Source organism: Ochotona princeps, chromosome 6 (assembly GCF_030435755.1).
Source record: "Ochotona princeps isolate mOchPri1 chromosome 6, mOchPri1.hap1, whole genome shotgun sequence".
Lineage (NCBI taxonomy): Eukaryota > Metazoa > Chordata > Mammalia > Lagomorpha > Ochotonidae > Ochotona > Ochotona princeps.
In genome coordinates this window covers 46135638-46152911 of record NC_080837.1, presented here as the reverse complement: position 1 = coordinate 46152911, position 17274 = coordinate 46135638, and the positions used below count along the sequence as shown (strand labels likewise).

General features: G+C 40.6%; 2 gene segments (V, D, J or C); both read right to left on the bottom strand.

Moving 5' to 3' along the window:
• Window positions 1-4391: 4391 nt before the first annotated feature.
• LOC131480566 (T cell receptor alpha variable 16-like) lies at window positions 4392-5190 on the bottom strand. The segment is given in 2 exon segments: window positions 4392-4910; window positions 5015-5190. Coding segments are annotated over 2 exon segments (444 nt in total).
• Window positions 5191-8400: 3210 nt separating this feature from the next.
• LOC131480564 (T cell receptor alpha variable 12-2-like) lies at window positions 8401-9552 on the bottom strand. The segment is given in 2 exon segments: window positions 8401-9240; window positions 9412-9552. Coding segments are annotated over 2 exon segments (468 nt in total).
• Window positions 9553-17274: the final 7722 nt, after the last annotated feature.

The window sequence follows — 17274 nt, the reverse complement described above, 5'->3', positions numbered from 1 at the left end:
TCTACTTTTTGTTGTTTTATTTTAGGTTTTTTTAGTTTGTATGATTGTTTGCTATGAGGGGTTTTCGAAGCGATCCCGACGGTCATTGCGAGGGAGGGCGGGGGTCCAGAAAGCTCTCCTCCCTGGTCCCGAAGGACATTTATTGTTCTTCTGTGTCTGCGGACCGCTCAGGGCTTCTGGTTGTCTTTCCGATGACATTGGTTTCTGCACGGTAGTGTTTGGACTTCTTCCATCCCCTGCGGAAGCTCCGGTTGGGGGTGGGTGACCTCAGAGTACTCGGCCTCCAAGGGCATCCAATTCCCTGTGGCCTCCTTGGCAGTTGGGATATAGTCCTTGTGCTCGTATTAATAGTTTGTGGTGAAGGTCTGGGAGTCTTCATGGTTGGGATCCAAGCTTCCTCCTTACCACCTGCTCCACTCTGGAGTGTCCCCCTGCTCCACGCACATGACCTCCTGTTAAGAGGTTGTCAGGATCGCACCCGGTTCCCCCCTCATGCATTGGTATAGTAGTTTTACTATTGTTTAGTGCCGCTTTGAGTCTGTTGTCTATGAATTACCAGATTTGATCTTGATAGGCTATATTGTACTTTTTCCTCACTCTTTTTATGGTCCCGAAAGACTTCCCTGCACTCCCTCCCCATTACGGATTAACATAGCGTATTGAGGGTATAGTAGGTTTTACAGTTTTTCGATGTAGATCTTAAGTATTCTGACATTAATTGTTGGTTTATAGGTTATATCGCATTATCTTATTGCATTGGATACAGGTTGTTAGAGATTGCACTAATATTACAATATACAGGTACTATCTTCCAGGTTGTCATCTTTTCATCTCAGATTAAGGCAAACATGTGGTATTTAACCTTTTGGGATTGGTTCATTTCCCTTAGCATGATGGATTCCAGTCTGGCCCATTTGACCACAAAGAACTGCATTTTGTTTTTTTTAATAGCTGAGTAATATTCCATAGAGTAGATGAACCATAGCTTTCTTATCCAGTCTTCTGCTGATGGGCATTTTGGTTGCTTCCAGGTTTTATAGGAACAGAAGTTTTAGGTGGTGCCTCTGAGTTGTTCTTTTTTTTTTTTCTTTGGGGGGAGGGGTTCTCTTAATTATAGGTGTTTCAAAAATTTTTCTTATACTCTTTTCCGTGATATAGTTTTGTAGTGATTGTCCATTTCTTAAAGCCAGTAAATCACTAGCAAAATTTTCACTTCCTATACATATTATTTTGGGTCATGTTGCTTTGAAGGCACAAGCATGGGAAACTTCTTTTTTCCAAGAGCCATTTGATATTTATAGCATCACTCATGAATCATAAAAATATCAGCTTTGGAATTAATCTGGTAGGAGGTGGCTTTGTGATGTGGTCTATAAAGCTGTCACACACAGGCATTCCATATGGGCACCAGTTCTTTCCCAGCTACCCTACTTCTGATCCAGCTCCTTCCTGTTAATGACCTAGGAAAAGCACCCGATGTGCTTGGATCCCTGCCACCATGTGGGAGATATAAAAGAAGCTCCTAGGTTGTGATTTTACCTTAGCCCAGCACCAGATTGTGACCATCTGGGGAGTAAACCAGTGGGTGGAAGATATTTCTTTCTCTCTCTCTCTCTCTTTCTCTCTCTCCAATTCTCTCACGTCATAGCCTTTTAAGTCAATCTCTATAAAAGGATAAATAAATCTGTATAAAAATTAGCCTTCTATCGATTGATTGAATTCTGAGTCCCTACTTTGGGGCCTTTGGCAGAGCCAGACAAATGATTCTGTGGGCCTTGTACGGTCCATAGGATATTCCAAATCCTGTAAGGAGGAATGGTTTCACTAAACTTCCATGTGCACATTTTGGGGATTCCTAGTTCACTTCTCCAGCAAACACAAGAAGTCATCTATCTTGTACAAAAAGAAGTTACTAACTGAAGTGATTGACACCAATTACCTATGGGAAAGTGAGTGACCACTCAAGAGCAAGTATAAAGAAGAACATGTCTGGGGCCCGGCGCTGTGGCCTAGTGGATAAAGTCCTTGCCTTGAATGTGCCAGGAACCCATATGGGCACCAATTCTAATCCCGGCAGCTCCACTTCCCATCCAGCTCCCTGCTTGTGGCCTGGGAAGGCAGTCAAGGACGGCCCAAAGTTTTGGGACCCTGCACCCGCGTGGGAGACCTAGAAGTTGTTTCTGGCTCCTGGCTTTGGATCGGCGCAGCACTGGCCATTGCGTTCACTTGGGGAGTGAATCATCAGATGGAAGATCTTCCTCTCTGTCTCTCCTCCTCTCTGTATATCTGACTTTGTAATAAAAATAAATAAATCATAAAAAAAATGCCTGAAACTCAGGAGCTGTTTTATGGGACTTTCTTGGTGCTTCTTTCCCAAGCAGTGAAGTTTAACAGAACAACCTAGCACCAAATATAAAACAGGGTTACTGAGTACTCTTTAGAGACTGACAACACCACATGTAAAGAACCCCACAATCTACTGAGGTTATTGCTAAGAGCTGGGCAAATGTACAACAGAAGTAAAGGAAGAAAGCTCTCTGTGCCAGGTGCAGCCTCATGACCAAGTTTGGAAACAAGAATTCAATAGCTTTGTACATATTCTTTTTTTCCTTTTAAAAAAGTATACATTTTATCTATCTGAAAGGCTGACAATGAAAGAGGGAAGGACAGAGAGAGTAAGAAAGACAGACCTTCCACTCGCTGATTTATTCCCCAATGGCTGAAACAGCCAAGATTGGGCCAGGTCTAAACCACCAGCTATAAACTCTAACTGGGTTTCTCACGTGGCTAAAATAATTCATCCATTATCTGGTGCTTCCCAGGCATATTAACAAAGGATCTGGATCAGAAACACAGCAGACAGGACTGGAATCAGCATTCTGATACAGGATGCTGGAGCTGCAAACAGCGGCTAAATAAGCTGTACCAAAACATCAGCTCTTCTACATTTTTCTTTGTTCGTTTTATGTATGTGTGCCTTCATAAATGCCGCTATCTTTTCTCTCCTAATCACAATTACAAATTGTTGGGCACTGGCTTTCACAACCTAGTCTGTATATAACTGCATAAATTCAGTGGCAATGTCTATGAATTTTGAAGTGTTTACTACAGTTAGAGATTCGCATGACGACTTTGGATCTTTGGGTCTCCTTGTAAGGAAAGCATGAAAACTTCTATTGTTCAAAACAAAGTTTCAGGTTCTTAGTGGAGGCACAGAGTAATGGTACTATTCTTTGCAGGTTCAGATACATGTGAGAAATTCATATAAAAGATCACTAACTGGAGGGTGGAGTCCCAGCTATCAGTGGGTTGCCTGTCAATTCCACTCTCCCTCACGCTCTTGGTGAGCCTGGCTCTGGAACCTGTAGACAGTCCTCCTTCCCCATCCAGCATGAGAGGGACACTGCAGGAGGCAGGGGCTTCTCTTCCTGGTGCTGATCTGTTTTCTGCACTTCTGGTCTTGCAGGGCCTAGTCAGTCTGTGTGACACACAGAGGCACTTCCCTCCAACCAGAAACACGGATGGCGTCACATGGCTTCTTGGCAAGTTTCAAGGTCATCTAAGCCCATTAAGCCCTTGAATGATTTCCTGTAAATTTTGTTGGAATCCTGGTGGATGCTTTCCTGTCTGCCACTCTTTGTCTCTGGAACCTTGAGATAGCTGCATGATCCAGCAGGCTACAGTTGTCCAGTCCCAAGGGGATGTGAATCCTTGGCCAGGGGGGTCCAGAAGCCACGTCCTCTGTTCCTTTCTCAGTACTCTGCCTTAGCCCCAGAGATAAGAATATTTCCCTGGCATACAGTGTTACCATGTTTATTTTTATCCATTATAGCTAATTCCCTATCATTCAATGATTCTTCATTATGAAAAAGTTTCTTGTTCATGTGACTACGATGCTTTTTGTTCTTGGCAGGACTGTGACCAAGAGAGTAGGAGTTTGTGACATACATGAGATAAAAGATGTCAGTTAAAGAAAGATCAGCCATCACATGCCATGAAACAGCATGGTCCTTGTAAGGAACTGGGTGGGCTAAGTGATGATGAATGCATGTAGGGTGGTGTGGGGAGGCAGAAGAGTTAGGCAGGACAGCTGTACAGTGTAAGCCCGAACAACCTCTCGGGCCCAGACAGTAATTGTTTCAGACTGTAGCAATGTTTTTCCCAGCAATGTGCACAGGGAAAGCAGCAGAAGATGGCCTGAGTCTTTCACACACATGAAAGACTGGATGGAATAGCAGGATCCTAACCAGCCCCAGCTGTTGAGGTCATTTGGGCAGTGAATGGAAGATATTCTCTCTCTCTCTCTCACTCACTCCCCCCCTTTCAAATACATAGAGCATGTGTTAAAATGCAGTACTGTATATCTTTTATTTCAAAAGTGTTTCCCCAGGTATTGCTAAACAGAATGAATACACTACTTTTTTAAATAATTGAAGCAGGGTAGGTAATGAGAATTTTTGGACAGCTTTCTGGGGCAACCCAACACTGGATGAGATTTACTGAGAGAGAAAGTCAATGCCATTGTCTAGGGGGAAAACGCCCCACTGTGGCCACAGAGAGAACTGACACATAGTTTCTGGAACTCAAGGGTTTGCGCTCTGCTTGCTTAGCAAGGGCAGTCACTGTGCCACTGAGAGCGCAGTAGTACGTGGCTGTGTCTGCCTCTTGAGCTGATGCTTTCTTCAGGTGGAAGGACTTCTCGCCCTTGTTAAGGTCAGCTGTGAAGCCATTGGCGCTTTTTCCTGTGGTGTAGCTCAGGAGGAGCTGGAGGACCCCTCTAGGGTACTGCACATACCAGAAGAGCAAGGGACTCCCTGAGTAGGAGTAGTTGCAGTTCACCTGCACGGGGGCCCCTTCAGAGACAGAGATGTGTTCCTGGGGCTGCGTCACCGTCTGGGCTCTTGCACCTGCTAAAACACCACATTTGGATCAGGGAGCTCCCTCCATAAAAAACAGACTATGTCCCTCAAACTCTGTCAGCAGGTCACTAAAAGAGCGTAAAGAAGCTACTCACTGTGTGTGAATATGATCACCAGCACTGAAATGAGGGTGGACTTCATGTCTGAGCTGTGGAGAAATGGTGGCTCTTTCTGCAGAGCTTCTCACAAGCACTTTCATTAGAAAACTGAGTGAGCACAACTTGGGTCCAGTGCAGAAAACTCCTCCAAGTGTCTGGTCGCTTCCTACTTTTCTATCAGTCTGTGGAGCGCTCCCCCAAGAGGCTAAGGTTGGCACTGCAGATTGTCTCAGAGTCTTCAGAATGGAGAGTGATTTCCAACACCCAGAAGAGCCGGGCGTCAGGCTACACTGAATGTCACTGGAAAGCTCTACATGTAGAGCTCCGAGGAACAGAACAGAAAGTTCTGCAGAATATAAATGGAATTTTAATTCAAATAAAATCCTTGAAGATAATACATTTGATAATATGTACTCTCATAAAAGAACAACCATTTACAAGTTAACAGATGAATTCAGATGCCTACCTAACAATCGTTATCAAAAACTTCAAGTATAATTAACTCAAAAATGTTTTCAAAAGACAACTTTTAGAACAATTTTAGGTTTTGGTCATTTGTTTTTTAAGTATGATAGTCAAGAAGTATTGAAAGATCACACATCGTAAGTATTTCAATTTTTGTTCAGGTGTTTAATCAAAACACTGAAATGTTACCAGACCAAGTGATTTCCATCCATCGCTATTGACCTTCCCCACAGAGCAAATGGCTCTTTAAAATTTTTAGTTCTGCAGTTTGGTTTTTTTTTTTTTTTAATTCCATATGAAAAGGAGATGACCCTGAAAGAGCAATTCAAGAAAGATGGTTGATTGAAAAATTCCCTGATCTCCTGCCCTTGGCCAAAGGTCTTCTCTGGCTACCAACCAGCTGTGGTTAAAGAACTCAACTGAGATATGCCATTCTAATGTCAAATATAAATCTAGGGTTGGATTACAAGGAATCTAGGATGAGAAAGGGGCACTCTGGGTCATGAACGGAGCATTGCTTATGGAGATCAGTAGAAGTTTAAAAAGAAACATTTTTAAAATGTAGCTTAAAAACTTAGCATTAAATTAAAAATGTTAACCATTGTAAGTATACAGTTCAGTAGTGCTAGTTATCTTCCCACGTACAACAAATCTTGCTGCAGTACGTACTTCTTTCTCCCTAATCTCCACTTTCTTTTCTCTGTTCTAACCTGACTCTGCACATTTTCATTTCTCTCATTTTATGTCATATTCTTTGTCCTGTTTCACAAAGTCTCAGAAGTATAATAGAAGACAGGAACCACTGGAATAGTGTTGGTGTCAGAAGAGACACATGTATATCTGTATAGTTATTCACACACCCAGCAGCACTCCAAAAGCACAACATGACCAGAAATAGAGACTCTCTCATAACACACGGAGAATGACTAGACACAGATAAAATTTCCTAGAAAAGATAGACAGGAAGTTTATCAAGCAAATAAGTAGAATCAGTAGTTTGTGAGTAGAATAGATTTCCTGGATGGAGACGAAGGAAAAAGAGATAGATTGAGAAGCAGAAAAAAGTTGGGAATCTGAAGCATAATGGTCTCATTATAACTTAAAAATTTAAGAGACAAACGTTATCAAAGTGAATATAATTTAAAATTTTTACTGCATAAATGTTTTGAATGGATAGCAAATGAGTTACACACATCCTTGACTGTAATAGTAACCTATTGATATTAACAAATCTGGTAATATTCTGCAGTATGTTTTCATCATAGTATTAGCAGTCTTTACCTCAGAAGAGCAATAGATACCCTCTCTAGTCTTTCATATCTATAACAATGTAGGCCTTTTTGTTTTAAACAGTTCTCACCCTCTGATTGTAGTCCCTCCACCTGTGCACAGACTGAGGGTAGAGGTGGAGCGGCAGATCTAGAACTAAAACAGTTGATGGCTTAGAAATGTTTTGAAGTTATCTAATTTGAAATAACTTCAAACTTACAGAAACATTACATGAATGATACATGACTTTTTTTAAAAGATGTATTTACTTTTGTTGGAGAGGTAGATTTACGTAGAAAAACAGAGGCACAGAGAAAGATCTTTGCCTCACTATTGACCACAATGGCCAGAGCTGAGCCAATCCAAAGCCAGGAGCCAGGAGCTTCTTCCAGGTCTCCCACACAGGTGCAGGCTCCCAAGGCTTTGGGCCATCCTCTGCTGCTTTCCCAGGCCATAATCAGGAGAGCTGGATTGGAGGTGGAGCAGCTGGGATGTGAAGCGGCACCCGTATGGGATGCCAGCCTTGCAGGTAGAGGATTAGCCTATCAGCCATCACACCAGGCCCGGTACATGGTTTTCTAACCCTGAACTATTTGAGAGTCAATTGACAAAGTACTCCATCACCCCGGAGCATTTCAATGTGTGAAACCTGTAACAAGGATATTGTTCTACACTCAACATATCCACATAAAACACCAATACTAGGAAATTAACTGGATGCATCCCTATGTCTAATATCCAGACTCCATTCAAGTTTTCAAATTGTCCTAATAAAATGTTCTTTGTAGATAAACAGTCATGCTCACAGGTATGACTTGAAACTTTTAAGAGATTTATTTATATATTTGAAAGGTCAAGCTATAGAAAGAAAGAGCTTTCATCCACAGGCTCATTTCCCAAGAGGCCACAAGGTAAGTCAGTCTGAAGCCAGGAGCCAGGCTTTCTTTGGGGTCTCCCACATGGGAGCACTAACACCATCTTCCTTTACTTTTCCAGATATATTAGCAGGGAGTTGAATCAGAAAAGGAGCAACAAGCACCCAAATCAGTACCCATATAGGGAGCTGGTGTCACAGATGGTAGTTGATCCACAATGCTGACCCATGACATAGAACTTATGAAAGTAGTTATTGTTCTTTTAGTCTCTTTGCATTTCTGTTTTGCTTGTTACAATACTGTAACAAGATAGCAATGAACTAATGAAGAAACAGCAAGGTGCACCATGAGAGGATATCTATCATTATATTAAAGTAGTCTCTATCATATATAAGAATTATAAAAATAATTCTATTGAGTAATGCTATGGCATAAAACTAGAGTAGACATCAAGGTGCATGTGTTATGACTTGATTATTGTATACAGCCCTTGTTTATATACATGTGGCAATGTTTTTTCTGTTTTTTCATTTGTTGGACACTGTTTAGTGAACCATTAAATCTGTGAATACAAAATTAAAGTATGTGATCACAAAAATTAAAGAAAAATGAAAGATAGGAAGAGAGTAGGAGAAGGAGAGAGGGAAGTATCATTCTGTTTTTAGAATTTTAAAATTGTGTCTCTGAAACACATGAAATCTGTTCTCTTTATGTTAATAAACATGAAAAGGATCTACATGCTAATTGCATGTACCTTTTGTGTTTTAAGGGAGAGAGAAAGCAAACTGTTAGATGATGTTGTGCTTATGACATAGTTATAATGATGGTTTCACATGTGTTTGCTTATCTTCAAACTCACCAGGACATACAGATTAACTATGTACCCTTTTTGCATGCCAATCATAACTCAATTTGAAAAATTAAGAACTACAGGAAAAAGAGAAGACTGGAAAACATTTCAATCAGACCAGTATTGTGTCTTTAATTTACCTTCAAAATCAACTATTTTCATAATTATGAAATATGAAGGATCATCAAAAATGTCATGAAAAATAAATATTATAAAAAAAATCTTTGCATGGATTTCAAATGGTTTTTTAAAACACAAAAATGAACTTATCTTTAATCGTATTTTCCAAAAACTTCTTGAGGTACTTTCATACTTCCCCAAACAATCAACTCTCCTGTACTATTACTCTTAATTTCTGATTAAGTCCAACAGAAACCCTCTGCCCTGCAGTATATTCACTCCACATTCCTGAGTCCTCATGACTTGGGTATACCCTAGGTTTGGGTACAGCCTGCAGGTGTCTTGGGAGTGCTGTGTGCTCAATGCACAGAAATAGGTGGCTGAGTCACTGGGCTTCGAGTCTCTGATGAGCAGGGAGAAATACTGGCTGGCTGTGTTGAGCCGTGCTGTAAGGCTTCCTTCTACTTTGTCCCCACTGGCATATATGGACATCACCAGCTCTGGGCCTTTTCCAGCATACTGTCTGTACCACATGAAGTTCTGAGAAGCACGGCTGTAAGTGCAGTTGAGAGAGGCCAACGCTCCCTCTGCAATGCTGAGGTATTCTGGATTCTGCTCCAGCTCCTTCTGTTGACTCTTTACCCCTGTACACACAAAGACCAAAGTCAAAGATTACTTGGGAGTGGATGCTTACGATCCAGAATTGAAATTATCTTCCCACAGGCATCCTACCCTCCCACCTTCCCATAGACCTAGAATAGACAACAACCTCAAATATGCTTCTTTATGTCCATATAGGAGTGCCCAAAACTCACAGCTTAATTGAAGCCACAGAATGACTAACAGCATGATCAAGGATTCCATCATTCTTTTTTCCACTGGATCGCTGAGAATTCAGACTTAAACCCTAAAGAAAAGTCTACTTCAAGACATTTTTCATTTTTTTGCTTGAGGGAAACATAAATAGAATCTGTTCTACCAATTAGAAAGAAGGGCTCTTTTGATTGCGCCTGCTATACCGCTAAGTTTCGTCACCCCTCATGCCTGTGCGTACACACACACACACACACACACACACACACACAGCAATATTCTAGTGCTTTCCTTAGGGTACCTTAGAAGACACTGCCATCTAGTGGAGTCCTGAAAATGATCAAAGAGATATTCAAAATGCATGCTCTTGTGTGAACACGAGTTTCTGGGTTTTTCTTTTTCTGGGTTTTTTCTTTGGGGGGGGGCTGCTGCTGTTGTTTTATAATTTACTTAAAAGCAAAAGTATGTCACTTTCCATAAACTGAGCACTTACGTGCAACAATTAAAATGGTACTTGGCCTACATCCCACTGTGGTTCCTGGCTCCAAGCCTCTGCTCTACCCACTACTTCAATTTTCTACTAATGAACATCCTGGGAGGTTTTAGGTGCTGGCTCACATACTGGAGTCCCTATCACTCACCTGGGAGACCCAAACCAAATTCCACTTCTCAGTTTCTACCTGGTCCAACATTGGCTGTTCCGAGTATTTTGGAATGAACTAGTAGATGACAGCTCTTTCTCAAATAAAATAAACAAACTGCACACAAATAAGAAGTATTTGGTTCAAGTCAAAATGTGTGTGTGCCGGAATGCTGTTTGAGTAGCAGCAGTTACTTCCAGTGTCCACTTTCCTTCCCTGAAAGTCAGTCATCATACATTCTTCTGTAAAATCTGAATGAGGTTCCTGTGATTTAGGAAGCAACTCCCACTGCAGTACTCTGCTCCACATCAGATCAGATACCCTGATAGTCCTCCTTCATCCTTAGCTTTTAATAAAATTTCTTGCAACTCATAAGCAACCTTTTAGGCTAAACATTATGGCATAACAGGTAAAGTCACCACTTGTGATGCCATCATACGGTTCAAGTCCTGAGTGCTACACTTCCAATCCAGCTTTTAGCCTGGGAAAGCAGCAGAAGATGACCCAAGTACCTGGGCCCCTGGACCCATGTGGTAGCTCTAAAGGAATCTCCTGACTCCTGGCCTTGGCTTGGCGCTCTCTCTCTCTCTCTCTCTCTCTCTCTCTCTCTCTCTCTCTTTCTTTCTCTCGGTGTGTGTGTGTGTGTGTGTGTGTCTTCCCCATTCTGCCTCTATAACTCTGCCTTTTAAATAAATATTTTTTAAAAAATAATTCTTTCAAAACTAAAGGGCCAAAAGTTTGGCTAAACATCTATGATTCCAGTTCATAGTCTCTGCAACATTTCTTAACAATGCCAACGGCTAAAGGAGCTTGGAGTTCTTCATGTCATTTTGTGCCCATGAGACCTGAGTATCACAGTAGCACTTACTTCAGTTGGTGTGTTAGAAATGGAACTGTATCAGCACCCAGCATCTAAATAAAACCCAAGTATCTACTAATTTGTTATTTTCTCATATTATGTTCTCTTCTATAAATTCCTAATATTATAAGGGTTAATCTCCAAAAGCTATAGGTCTGATCTGTCTCTATAGTTTCATGCTAATTGAACCAGCAAACCAAGAGAAGACACGGGGCTTCCTATGTAAAAAGCTCAACTGGGTCCAAGGTGAAACAAACAACAGCTACAATGTGTCTTCTCTCCCACAACCTGCTTGTTGTCCTTGCAGAAACTTGTGGCTACCAGCCAGCAATGTAGCAAGCCATGCAAGCAGAACCCACCAATGATCTCATGCTCCCACCACTAATTGCAAAGCAAAATGGGAAATAGGCTAAATTCAAAATTTCATCCTCCAAGAGGACATTCCCCTTGACATAAATCCCAAACACGCTTGTCTAAGGATGAGTAACCAGTAACACAGGAGGGCAGCCACTCTCCTTGGAAATGTTATGAACAAGTAACAAAGTGGAAAGGCTTAAAATTAGAATGTAGGCCTGAAGCATGATATTCTTAAGCAACAATTTCTTCTGTAGCCATTACAATCTAAAAAAATAAACAGGCAAATAGATCTAATGTAGAAATGGGGCCAAGAGCTATATCAATAATGGTGAAATGATGGAATTCAGCTGGCCAAGATGTTGCCCTACAGAAACTTCTGTGCTTAATGTTGTCCACAGGGCACATGAAGTTCCTACAGTACCTGAAGGACACCATTGTGGCCATCAGCCCAAATGGAAAACCCGCATTGCAATGATCATTTTCATTTCCTCAGCAGAGGATTTTCTAGGTATGCATCCTGAATACCCAAGACTTGTGGCTTGAAAAGACAGTTTATCTTAAGGTAAATGCTACTGTGATACTAACTTTGTGTCCGTTTTAAATATTTAAGCCATGTTGTTAACAGCAGCAAAAGATACCTTTATACATGTAAGTGAAAGCATGCATATTTCTCAATAGATTTCCGCTAATGTACATAATATGTAACTATTATCTATGAATTTGATTCCTTTCATACTGTCCCACAGGTTTCTATTCTTTTTCTTTACCCCCCAAAACATTATGATTTCCATTGATCTATCTTCAAGTTTGCAGATTCGCTGTTGAATCTTTGCGGATTTTTTTTAAGAAAACATTCTCTGCATAGCTATTTATCCTCCATGGAGAGTAAGGGGTTATGTGACATACAGGCAAACACTTTGCTTCAGTCTTTCGGGGGACCCACCTGAGAGGCCAAAGTGATCAAGCACTATTCCTTTTCACTAGTGTCTAGAAACCATGTTGAGAAACATTAGGCCATTCAAAGCTTCAAACCAGTGATGTGGAGATGGGACAAAGATTCATTAAACCACTGCAATATGCTCTTACCAACTTTCAGTTACCTTTTTCTTGGTTAAATGTTTGCTTGATTGGTGTAAACTTTTTTTGGTGTTTGGATTAAGTAGATTTGCTACTGTCTTAAAGTTTCCTGTATCTGGCATGACTTTTCAGGCTTCTTTTGAAAAGTCAGAGAAAATGAGTGTTTCTTGTGGAATTGTTTGCCTATATTTCTAGGATTCCCATCAAATGAAAAAAGGAAAATGCAAGAAATTCAAGATTCTATCATGCCTCAGGCACCGAGTTGCCTAGCTTGTCAGAATTCTCTGTACTTGTTAAAGTTTTCTTTTTTATGTAATGTCCAGGAGTTTCCACTGAACCTAACAGGATGAATAGAAGAAGTATCTATATGAACATCAAGCCTTTAAATGTGGAAGGCATGATTCATCTTCCTCCTAACAGCAACCTCAGGCCAGTCCAGTTGGTACATCATCATGGTAGCAATCTGGTCAGAATAACATCAAAACTGAACTCTGATCCACCCATAGGAATTTTCATGTTGATAAGCATGATTTTTGACAAAGCGAATAGTAGCCTCTTACCTGAGTCCCTTACCACATGAGTTTTGTACAATGTTTTGTACAATTATACTCTCCATTGAAGAGTATAATGAAAATGCCCTTGATCCTGTACTTTATCTCTGAAGACAAATCTTTTGAGCGTGATTAGGCATTGAGTAGAAAAAGAGAACACATTGATTTGGGGGTAATCTTAGCTTTTGAGCAGTGGGGTGGCATGTGAAATTAAGCTGTTTGTATGCTAGGTCAGGCACCACAACAGAGCGAAACAACCATATGGTCTGCTGCAGACCAGCAGAAGCTGCTGCAGCTAGTTTGTTATTTCTATTCATGTTCCGTGAGGACAGGAGGAGCTATGTGAATATATGGCCTCTCTTGAGCTGTATGACCACATCAACAGCAGCTTCCCTTCCATTCCCATTCCTGCACACACTTGAATAAGCTCAGTCATTTCTCAAGCTTGCTCACAAACATGTGCATTTCTTCTGATGTCTGAGCAGGTTGTGCCATAAACAGTACAAAAGTTGCAAATATTCAGTGACACTGCTCTTATAGCTTGATCAGATTGATAATCATAATGACTCAAACAAAATGTAACAATGAATTTCAGACTGGATCAACCTGTGTCCCTTTGGTTTATATGCCTGGAGAAGGGTCCACATACATCTCTGTGTCAGAAATAGTGGTTTCTTTTTTGATCTTCTGTTTTGTTTTATTTCAGTTTAGTCAAAGACCAGTGTGTCAATGTAAACTCTGTATTGTGGTTAAAAACTGATAATAAACTGTTTCCTAGCTGTGTATATTGTGAATCTGTTCATTGCTATCTGAACCTGGGATCCTATTACACATGATTTGGGTTATCGCTATAGTCTGGTCACAGCTGGCTTAGGATAATTCCATTAGTGGTAGCTTTAAATAAATATTATTTCAGATGAATTAAATGGATCAGCCTCTGTCACATTTATCAGAAAGTCAGAGAAAGTGGAAAACTACTTGTGAGAAAAATTTCTGGAAACTAAAACAATGTAGGATTTCAGAGTGGACCCTCTAGAAAGACAATCCACTGTGAGCCCTTCATACTGCTGCCTGTCCTGCTATAAGTGCCAGCAATGTAAGGTTGTGGCCACTCTACACAGAAAAGCACATGCACATTAGGCAGCTCTGAAGGCAATGTCCACCTCTAAAACAAAACAGACTTGCTTACTACTTGCCATAAAAGTGGTGAATTCACCAAACTCTAAGTTTCTGCACTGGAGCACTGCATGCACAGTATCCATCGGGGATTTAAGGAAAAGAGCAACTGAAACAATAAATCAATGTGTCTGCGGTTTTCTGTGCCAGAAAGTTGACCCGGGAGTCTAAGGTTTGTGCTGACATCATTAATGAAACAACAAAGTTTATGTGCTTGTGAAGATTAGAATCCAAGACCTGAAAAACTCCATCTATACTGTTGAAAAAAGACCTGAATTACTTTTTACAAAGCTAAATTTCCTAAAACTAGTCTGAAGTGGACCTTTTTTGGAGGACATAATGTGTGCCCATGTGGGAATTAACCATTAGTTCTGATAAAACGCTTGAGCAATTTTCTGGTGTACTTTAATGAAATAAAAATTCCTTTTTGGAAATTAGTGTAATGCACTCTGATGACTATTAATCGTGTGAGGCGCCTAATAGCTACTACACAGACAATGAAAAGTGGAATAATTATGAGTCAGTCCATTAACCATAATAATAATTTTTAATCAGCCCCTTTAAAATCTAAACTCCTATAAAATGTCTACCAAGACTAATTTGATTTGTTTCCTGAGGAGCTTTTTCACTTCCATTAATTTGAACAAGGACTTGGACAACTCAAAATTACTTGACTTAAGAACTTACTTCTATACTTTTTGATGTCTTTTACCTCTTTTTAGATGTATTTCACTATGGAGTTGTTAGCTTTAGAGTTGACCTAGTTCACTGCTATAATGCCTGATAAGCTGAAGCCAGGTGAGTGAGGAAAGGCTGTGACCCTCAGTGCATCTAATTACTTAACAGAGGTCACTGAGCACTAGCAGCAAAGAGCAAAAGAGACTTGAGCTGCATCACATCAAGAAGCAGAGAAAACACAGACACACACAGTTCAGAGCCGCTAAATCAGAAATAGGAGGAGGAAGAAAGAGAGAGAACTCTCATTCACTCATCCATTAATTCATTTGGTAAATATTTCCAAACTACAATGGGGTAGTCACTGCTGTAAGCACTAAGAATAAAATCATGGATTAAACAAACAATGCTCCAGACCTCATAGAACATACGTCTTAATTGGAGGTACAAGCAATGGAAACATGGCTGTATGGAGCAACAATGTGGCTGCATGTTATAATTCTTACTATGAGGGAAATCACCAATGTGTTGTGGTAGACTAAACAATGGTCATGGGATGGCTCCTCCAGTTGGAAATATCAGCAAAAGTCAGGAGGCTGACTTTCATACAGGGATACTTGAGCTGACTTGAAGGACAAATGTGAGTCGACTCACTGAAGTTTGAGGGAAGGGCATCTCGGGTGCATGAAACATTCAGATCCAATAGGGGAGACGACATAGGAAATACAGACAATGGAGAGAGATCAGTATTGCTACTGTACAAGTAACAGGTGAAACTGAAGAACCAAGGAAGATTCAAAGCCTACAGGACTTTGCAAGTCAAAGCCTGAATTTCAGCCCCTCTGGAAACACATCAGATCCATGCTTCTCAAATTTTTAAGTGACAGAATCACCTACTCAAGGCCAAATACTGCTGGTCCTCCATGAGTAGCAAATGTATTTCCTTGGAAGAGCAAAAACTAATTAGAAGGTAGCTTGGACCATACAAGTATTTTTCAAATTTTTTATGCAAAAGGATTGCTTATTTTGTGCAAGACTCTAATGATCTATAATCTTACTTTGTTTATTTTTAATGGCAAAATATATAACTTCACAAGTTGATAGAAAGGCAAATTAAAATACTGTGAAATTTTTACCTAAGAAAATGGGAAATAATTTAAAATCATAATGCCAGTAATAGATCAAGTGTTGTAAAATCAGTATCATTATGAGCTACTATTGAAATTTCAGTTGATTAAAAAATGTCCTCATGTAAATTGAACTTATTTTCCTTTTTTTCAAGCAGCTCAGTTTTCCATTAACATACTTTTAATGATGTGCATAAAATCATCATCTGTAACACCAGATAATTAGAAATGACAGCTAAAAATATAAGTTTTAAAAACATACTTATTACTTATTTGTTGGAAAATCAGAGTTACAGAGAAAGTGGGGGGGGGGGGACAGAGAGAGAGAGATAGCTTCCATGTGCTAGTTCACTCCCCAAACAGCTACAACAACCAGGACCAGAGGCTTCTTTGGAGTCTCACAGCTGGGTCCCTGGCCCAAGCACTTGGGCCATCTTCTGCTGCTTTACCAGGTGTATTAGCAGGGAACTGGGTTGTAAGTGGAGCAGCAGAGACTTGAAATTATGTCCATGTGGGATGCCAACATTGTAGGCAGTGTCATAGCCTGATATGTCAGTGTCAACTTGTGGTTAATTTTTAAATGACTCTAAATAGTGAAAACAAGGCAGTCATTTAAAATGATGCCCACATGGCTCAGTGTGATGGATCAGTGGCTAATTACTCACCTTGTAGGCACCGGGATCCAATATGAGAGCCAGTTCATGTCCCAGCTGCTCCATTTCCCATCCAACTTCCTGCCTGTGGCCTGGAAAAGCAATGAAGAATGGCCCAAAGCCTTGATACCCTACACCCACGTGGGAGACCTGGAAGAAGCAACTAGCTCCTGACCCTGGCTTCTGATCAGCTCAGCTCCGGCTATTGCAGCCACCTGGGAGTGTGAACCAGTATTTGGAAGATTCTTTTCTCTGTCTCTCCTCTCTGTAAATCTGCCTTTCCAATAAAAATCAATCAAAAAAGTCAATAAAATGATGTCCATAATATAAATTTCCTTACGTGAAAATACCTGAACACTTACATAATATTGAGAGAAACGTGTCTGTTAATAAATACTGGATTTATTATAAGGACCTCTCATTGAAAAAGATAGCCATATATGATTGTAATTTTTTTCAAGATTTATCTATTTTATTGGAAAGTCAGATATACAAAGAGGAGGAGAGACAGAGAAGATGATCTTCTGTCTGTTGATTCACTCCACAAGTGGCCACAACAGCCGGAGCTGTGCCAATCCAAAGCCAGGAGCCACTGGTCTCCCACTCGAGTGCAGGGTCCCAAGGCTTTGGGCTGTCCTTGACTGCTTTCCCAGGCCACAGGCAGAGAGCTGGATGGAAGTGGGGCCGCCAGCACACAAACCAGTGCTCATATGGGATCCTGGCACATGCAAGGCAAGTACTTTAGCCAC